Source organism: Exserohilum turcica (genome assembly GCF_000359705.1).
Source record: "Exserohilum turcica Et28A unplaced genomic scaffold SETTUscaffold_3, whole genome shotgun sequence".
Lineage (NCBI taxonomy): Eukaryota > Fungi > Ascomycota > Dothideomycetes > Pleosporales > Pleosporaceae > Exserohilum > Exserohilum turcicum.
The window spans coordinates 3,436,148-3,443,962 of NW_007360136.1; the positions used below are offsets into that span (position 1 = coordinate 3,436,148).

The following is a 7,815-nucleotide window of genomic DNA, read 5'->3' on the forward strand; positions in this document are numbered from 1 at the left end:
GCAGTCCTTCTGAGTCGCATGTTTGCATGTTGTAGACAGTGGTGACATCGCACTCACAAGCATTCTAGCTTGCCGAGTCGGGCATGCATCGGGTTTTCGGTCTTCGCTCGTTTTCCGGTCCCTTCATCGGCCTCGGAGGTGCACTATCGAGCGCTTATTATATTTCTTGCCGCTTGCGATCAAGTCACAGTACTCAATATAGCATTCAAGAATATCGATTCACTTCACGACTAATGAACATCCTCACATAGAAGCTACGGTTGCCAATATGTTCACAGCACCTTCGGACAAGATCAAGCTCTCGGTCACTGATACCCCTGGCTACACGCACGCTGAAGGTCTCACAGAAGATAGTGCTTCGCTAGCATCTGAGTTGCTGACCATCAATCATAATCTCTACCACACACGATGGTGGGCATTGAACGAGTTCCCTCCTTTCCGTGCTTTGTCTGATCAAGTACCGCAGGAATGCTGGATTCCATAACCACATCACACATCACTTGCTTGCAATGTTCTCGATCGGGGCATCACCTACGGAGCTCAAAGACATGTGGGATTACAACGAGCCTTATCAAGCGCCCATCGATCGCGATCATCAGGACGTTCCAGACGATCTCGATTTGCAAGATGCGGCTGTCTTTAAACAGTGTCTCGGAAAGGATATCCATTACCTTGACTTTCTGAAATATTTCGAGGCAGAAATTAAGAAGAAGGGATCAGAAGCAGTTGTAAGGGAATACGTGCTGAAAGGCGACGACCGCGCAGACGACATTTTCTGCAGACTATACACAGGTCAGGATGTCCCTATGAGACCCTCTGTCGATATCTGCTGATGGCATACAGATCTCGTTCATCCTATGATTCATCTTGGTTGCGCAATGGAATGGCAACAACCAAGTCTCGTTGCAGAGTCGCTCGCAGCAGCTTGCGTGCACGAGAATTGGCCCAAGGAATTCCTCCTCACCACAGAGGATTACCTGTCCAGAAACGTCAGCTCGGAATCGCAGTCTCTTTTACAAATTACGAAATCAATGCAATCTGATCCTACTATTGCGAATGCTGTCAAAGACGACGACCCCTTCAACAAGATTGCGGATGGCCTCATGAAGCGAGTGAACGGCGAGCAGTTTGCTCGTCATCTCAGTCAATTCAAAGTCGAGCCGACAGAGGAAGACATCCAGCGCAAGCTGAGCGAGATGATGCACACTGGCGCATACATAATGGGCGCCGCCCAGCGTCCAGGCAAGTGGGAGAAAATTGACTTTGTTCTCCTGCATAATGTCACACTTGCGGGCTACTATCCTGGTATCATTGGCCAGGACTGGCTAACGCTGGAAGAGAAGGCGCGGCTCCTTGAAGCTAAGGGAAGGGTAGACGCCGTGATGTACGCCGCATGCGGATGTCCCGACCTGTACCCCGAGCGAATAATTACCTACTCGCCCAAGAACCCGACAGATGGCTGGCCGGAGCTGTTTCATCGCGCAGTGGTATATCGCGATGAAGGTCATGCCGTCAAATTGATAAGAGCACTCTTTAGTCTGCAGCAACATTTCCCTGAACTTTGCTGTGACTTGCCAATCGCCAAGCACGACTTTATCAAGATCGCACACATGGCGATAGATTCGATCGAGAGGTCCATGGAGCCTGGAGGAACCAAGATGCCAAAAGAGGTGGCAGACAATATGGCAGAACATATTGGTCATGGAGGCGAGTTTGTGGTGGCGAATGCCACTCGCTGGGTATTCTACGACGGACTTCCTAAAGCATGGGATAACGTGCCTGAATTGGCAGAGGATAGCAAACCTGCTAAATTGTACTACAGTGCTCGCGACTGACTTGTGTTGCCGGTACTGGAGGTGCAATGAATAGCATATCGTAATTGAGTAGCCATTCAGTATCTTACTTTGCACTCAGGACACAGATGAATAGTTCTCGGCGTATCCCGTGAGAAGGTGGTGTCCATTTCAGTCGAAAGTGCGCATACCATGTACCATACTTCTGCAAACGTGTGCCCTCGATGTTCATAACAGCAACGCTTTCGCCTCAAAGTCTAACTCCAAGATAGCCTCTGCAGAATGGGAATCATGTGTATCAATACGATATTGACATATGATGCCAAAGCCTCGCAAAAGTAAACAGAAAAGGAACCTTCGTGGATAAGAATGGAACTCTGCAAAGGATGGGATGAAAGAAGGAAAAAGGAAGGATAGCGAAAAGGTGCGCTATCGATCATGTATCTTGTGCTGCGCTACTTCTTTGATAGAGTAGTACGAAAGAGCCAATATATTGTCTGAGCTTGATCCCAATTAGGTCACCGGCAGCGGAGAGCTGCAGCACAGCAAACAGGATGTAAATCGCCTGTCCAATACATAAGATGGTCTCACATACATTCCGGTAGTCTACATTGACCTTTACTTGCTAGCTACTAAGAATAAGAAACGCCACGAACGCGATCCAGAAGATCTTTAACATCCTCTGGCAGCTTATCGCCCCTCCAAGCCACCATTCCATCAGGTCGAACCAACACAAGTTTCCGCTCATACAGCTCAGCGGCTTTCTCCGACTCGATGAAATTGACTTGCAAGGGAAACCCGATTTTACCTGCAGCTTCTTTGAGCCCTTCAAAGGACACGGATTTATCTCCGAATTGCAGAAGGGTAAAGCCATCGCCGAACAAGTCAATGATAGAAAGGTTGTGCTCCAACCACAGGTGAGGTGCACGATGGCCTGGTCGGGCGGTCTGGATGTACTCTTCTGGGTCGTCTTTTGGAGCGGCAGAGCCATCTGCGACTACGATAGGTGAATCGGCGTAGCTGTAGCCAAGGGCCAGGCCCAGACTTTGGAATTCTTGGCGCATATTCCCCGCCATATTTTCGCCCGTCATTCGTCGCTGATCGTCACCCTCAGGTGTATCCTCCAATATCTTTTCCTTGCCCGTCTGCCAGATAGCGAAATTCTTGGTTGAGGTCTGGCCATTTCGCAGTGCAATGGGCCGACGCTCTGCTTCGTAGGCTTGAATAAGGTTGGAGCCTCCCCAGCCCTTGAGCAGTGCATGCAGGATCCAACTAAGGTCTGATGCATCCCCCATTCCTGTGTTCATTCTGCGACACGTGTCAGTATGTCGTGAGAAGGTCCAGAGAAGCATACTGTGTGCTTACCCGTGCCCTCCTGTGGGACTCATGGTGTGGGCGGAGTCTCCGGCAAGGAAGATTCGTCCTGAATTGTACCTGTCGGCAAGGAATTGGCTGCGACGCCACTGCAGGACGTGTTTGACTTCGAACTCAACATCGTCGCGGCCGAGGGCCTTTTTCACGTAAGGTTTGATGTCGAATGTGGTGGGATCGATCCTCTCCTTCACTCCTGCAACAGCGAAGCGCCAGAGTCTGTCACCGTCTATGGTTGTAAAGTTTGACCATGTGCCCTCAGGACCAACAAACATGTACCGCTCGGCTGCTCTGCCGAATGGTGGATTGCTGTTGATATCGATCTCGATGATCGAGCTGAGCATGAGTCCGAGATCCTTCCCTTGAAAGGTAATATTCAAGGATTTGCGGATTGTGCTTCCAGGGCCATCGCAAGCCACCAGGTACTTGGTCTTGACTTCTTCAGTAGCTCCTGTGCCAACGTTCTTGACAGTTAACGTGACAACTTCTTCGTCCTGAGTGCACCCAAAGGCCTCCATGCCATATCTCATATCTGTCATTTTCTGCCTCACGACTGCACGAGCCAGGATCGGATCAAACCAACACTGAGGACACCGCTGAAGCATCTCAGTGCTCTGCTCTGGTAACTCCCGCTCATTTGCGGAAGCCATTTCCAATCTTCCGATGTACTTGTCGTGCAGAGCAGTGCAGAATACCGTATCTCCCGGTAAGTCGTGAGGATATCCCGAGTCGGCTACTTCGTGCGCGCAGCCAAGGCGACGAAGATACTCCATTGTACGTTCATTGATGACGCTTGCTTTGGCTTCGATTTGAGAGGATGTGGCTGGCTTGCGTTCGAAGACTGTTGTGTGGATGCCTCGTTTTCCCAGATCTAGTGCTAGTGCCAGGCCGACAGGGCCAGCACCGACGATGACCACATCCAGTACAGTAGATGGAGGCGATTCGATTGAGCCCATGCTTACGGTAACTAGTGTATTTTTTTTCAAAATGTGACTTTTGCTGTTTCTCGAACTTTTGCAGCACCAAATCGACAGTCTTGGGCTATGTCATACATTATATGGATCTATTTGGCTATGACATTCGCATCATATATTCTCGTTCGCAGCTTGGCCTGCGTTTTCGGCATTGATGCGCTGTAATTGCTATGATATTCTCCTGATACTTCGGTCATCCTCCAAGGGCGACAAGGGTGGATGAAAAGGCTTGCTCGACAATCCCGATTGAAACCCGACTGGAGGTGCCGAGTTTGAGCAAAATAAGCTAAGTAAAGGAGACCCGGGGGGAAACCCGGCTGAGCGGAAGTGCAACCTGCGCCCTACCACCTGGGCCTTGGAACAGCGCAACCAACAGGGCAGGGTATCGAAGTACTCTGGCGGGTTGCACACATACCGTCAGGAGCGAATCGGAAATTTTCCTCGTCCTCCGATCAGTCCACAGCAGTAGAACTGACGGGGTGGAACTCGGGCTTCTCTGCCATTACACGCATGCAGCCCTGACAGACCATGCTGCCTGGCGCTAGAACGGAGCTGCGGCATATTCCACCACGGATTCTCGCGTTCCTTCGTGCGCACCTCATCCCATTCCGACAGGCTGAACAAGCACTCGCAGCACTCCAACAAGCACACACTAACAGAAGACAAGGCGTCGAATTTCACCCCGCTGTCCGCCTGTGCTGGCATAATCTGGATGCAGCACTTTCAGAAATCGGCCAACGTCCCTGTAGTTCTCACGGCCCACATGTGAGGACTTATATCATTAGCATCCGCATTCGCGTGATTGAGACATGCTATGTGAGAGTTTGGGCTAAGGTTGCGAATGATCGACCTTGTCTTCAGCCGCTGCTGCGCCATGGCGGCACGCCGCAAATGTAGCCGGACAATGTGCATCCAGGGGGGTCCTGGACCACCAGCGCCCATTTCTGTTCCCTGTTTCTCCTCTCTAGTTTCCACTATATTCTATTTACAGCGTAATAAACATCGTAAAAAAAGTTTTGCAGTAAAATGCAGTAGAGATAGAGATTATGCCGCCTTACTATAGTGTTTTTCTATCAGAGTGTAAGGGGCTGCGCTCTAGGGAGCAATCGCGAGGTATACAAGAGGTTGTATTCGATAGAGAGCTATAGAGTCTACTTGCGTGGTGTTTATTTACTTGTCGGAGAAAGGTTGCACCGAGTGTCTGAGCGCGTCGTCTGGGCGCCGCTCAGGCCTCGCACAGATGCCGGGTTGCAGAGTAAGACCTGGCGTCTGCTGCTTGACCGAGATTCCATCGAGGAGCTATCCAAAGGGCGTTCAGCCCGTTACACAGAGCAAAGATTCAACTAGTACTAGGCAAAAAGTTCCCCTTCTTAGGCTAGAACCTTACTTTTATTAAAACTCTACTATTATTACTTTACGACTTATGTATTTATAAAAACTAAATATTCTTTAAAACTAGTTGATAGTATTAATTTTTTAATACTAGTACTTGGTTTAATAAATTTATATAAGTAATTAAGTATATAACGTACTACACCAGTGAGGCGGCCAAACCAGTGAGCCGGCCACTTTTTCTTGGCACTGCGAACACTATGTACAAATAATTACATTACTTAATACAATAAACTAATCCTTTATATAAGACACTTGTATTAGATTTAGAATCTTCTACTATATCTTTTTAGCACGTACGAGCGTTATGCCTAGTCTTACTATAGTTGCCACAGCGCCGTTGACCTAGTTAGGCTAGTTCTTAACTACCACTACCACGCGCTCTCTTTGCTATCGTACGACCACTAGAAGCACTCTTAGCTACTGTTAATGCTGCTGCACTATACTCTAGTGTCCCGCCATGCTAGATCTGCTTTCGCTTTCGACCTTCGCGCTTTATAACCTCTACTTATTGCTCTTTAAGCTCTTATACGTAAGCTTTAATAACAACATTCTTATATAGCATCTCTTCTACTTCTTTAATAAGCTTTAAGAAGCTTTCTTAAGCACTTATTAGTAATTATATAAAGGATTCTCTTATAAGCCTTAATTACAATCTAAATTTAAGCAGGTTACTTAGTGTTCTTAACTACTAGGGCGTTTCTAGGAGAGGTGCTAGTAATAGCGTATAAAGCTGCACCTTAAGGTGATCTATAACTACCTACGCGTTTATAGGGGCAAGTCCTAAAGCCTTAAAGGCCTTCTTATAGTTATTATACGTAAACACGTTAAAAAATGCGTGTTTAAAGGCTAGAAGGAAGCCTTCTTTGTTAATATAGTAGACGCGTTAGCGTGCTAAATCTTATACGCGTTAAAAGTACTTTAATTTTAATAGTAAAAAACACACTATATTAAGTAGCTAAAGGATATACAATTAATAAGAGGGCATATAGAGCGTAAAGATCTTATATACAAGATAGTATTCCTTGAAATCCTTATTAAGGTAGCTTTTATGCCTATCTAAGATTAGCAGCTTATATAACCACTTCTAACGCGTCTTTGTATGCGCGTTAAAGTGCTTTAACTACTTAAGACTAAGCTAATTGTTAGTCTAGCTATTCTCTAGGACTAAAATTTTCTAATTATATAGGATATCTTGCTTTTTATACTATATAGAGATATAGACACGTCTTTTATAGATAATAAATAGTAGGATAGTATACCTAGTAGCATAGATGCCTTAGATAACTATTACCTACTTCTAGTCCCTTAGCTAGATAAGATTTAGTCTTATACAACGTTCTAAACTAGTAATAACCTTTATTAAGCTAATAACGCCTATCTAGAAGCTAGTCTTATTAAAGTTGTAGATATTATCTAGATAGACTCTAAACTAGTTAATTGTATCTTGTATAAGCTTAAATTATAAGCTGATAACTTTTAGGTCTTCTTAAAGGGCTCTCTAATAGTCCTTTGCCTAATTAAAAGCTATCTTAAGCTCCTCTATATAATCAATAAAGCGCTTAGCCTAGTTTTTACTAATAGGTACCCTACTATAAGTAGCTAGCAATTAATTAGCAATATCTACCACCTCACATAGCTAAGGCGCAAATCCTCGCGCGTTAAGGTCAACAATATATTATACAATAGTCTGTTCCTTTACTATAGTAAGCTTCTAGACTCTAGGTCGTGTATTAAGTTAATTAGTAATTCTATAAAGCTAATTAGAGAGCTGCTAATATTATACGCTATAGGCTACTACAATACATTATAAGGTCTTAAGTTAGCTAGTAGTAAAGGCCTAAAGCGTAAGGTTAATTCTGCCTTCTTTGTACGATAAGATAGCGTTACATTATAAAGACATAATGTATTCTTTGTTGTGTTCGCAGTGCCAAGAAAAAGTGGCCAGCTCACTGGTTTGGCCGCCTCACTAGTGTAGTACGTTAACTATCATAGTATAAACTTAACTAGTAATATTAAATAGTAATTTAATATACTTTATAATTACTTTTTATAAGCTTTATAAATACTATTTTACTATTTCCTAGTAATACTATTATTATAATACTATAAATTGGATATATATATATGTATATATATTGTAATAAGTTTTTAAAAGTACTTAATAAAGTTGATATCTAGTAACTATATAAGCTAGTCTAGTATAATAATATGATACTTTAAAATCAAATTTCAAGTAGTATGATTAGTATATGTATATTGATGTATTATTTTATATACCTAAC

General features: G+C 44.7%; 2 protein-coding genes across 2 annotated transcripts; one reads left to right on the plus strand and one right to left on the minus strand.

Annotated features, from left to right (window-relative positions):
• Positions 1 to 268: 268 nt before the first annotated feature.
• On the plus strand, positions 269 to 1,835 carry SETTUDRAFT_21008 (uncharacterized protein; the record flags this gene model as incomplete). Its single annotated transcript, XM_008028764.1, has 3 exons — positions 269 to 411; positions 467 to 792; positions 844 to 1,835. 3 exons carry the CDS (start codon positions 269 to 271, stop codon positions 1,833 to 1,835), a joined length of 1,461 nt encoding a protein of 486 aa, XP_008026955.1.
• A 590-nt stretch (positions 1,836 to 2,425) lies between these two features.
• SETTUDRAFT_21009 (uncharacterized protein) lies at positions 2,426 to 4,120 on the minus strand (the record flags this gene model as incomplete). The annotated part of the gene is made up of 2 exons (XM_008028765.1): positions 2,426 to 3,101; positions 3,159 to 4,120. The coding sequence occupies 2 exons, from the start codon at positions 4,118 to 4,120 to the stop codon at positions 2,426 to 2,428; spliced, it is 1,638 nt and encodes a 545-aa protein (XP_008026956.1).
• Positions 4,121 to 7,815: the final 3,695 nt, after the last annotated feature.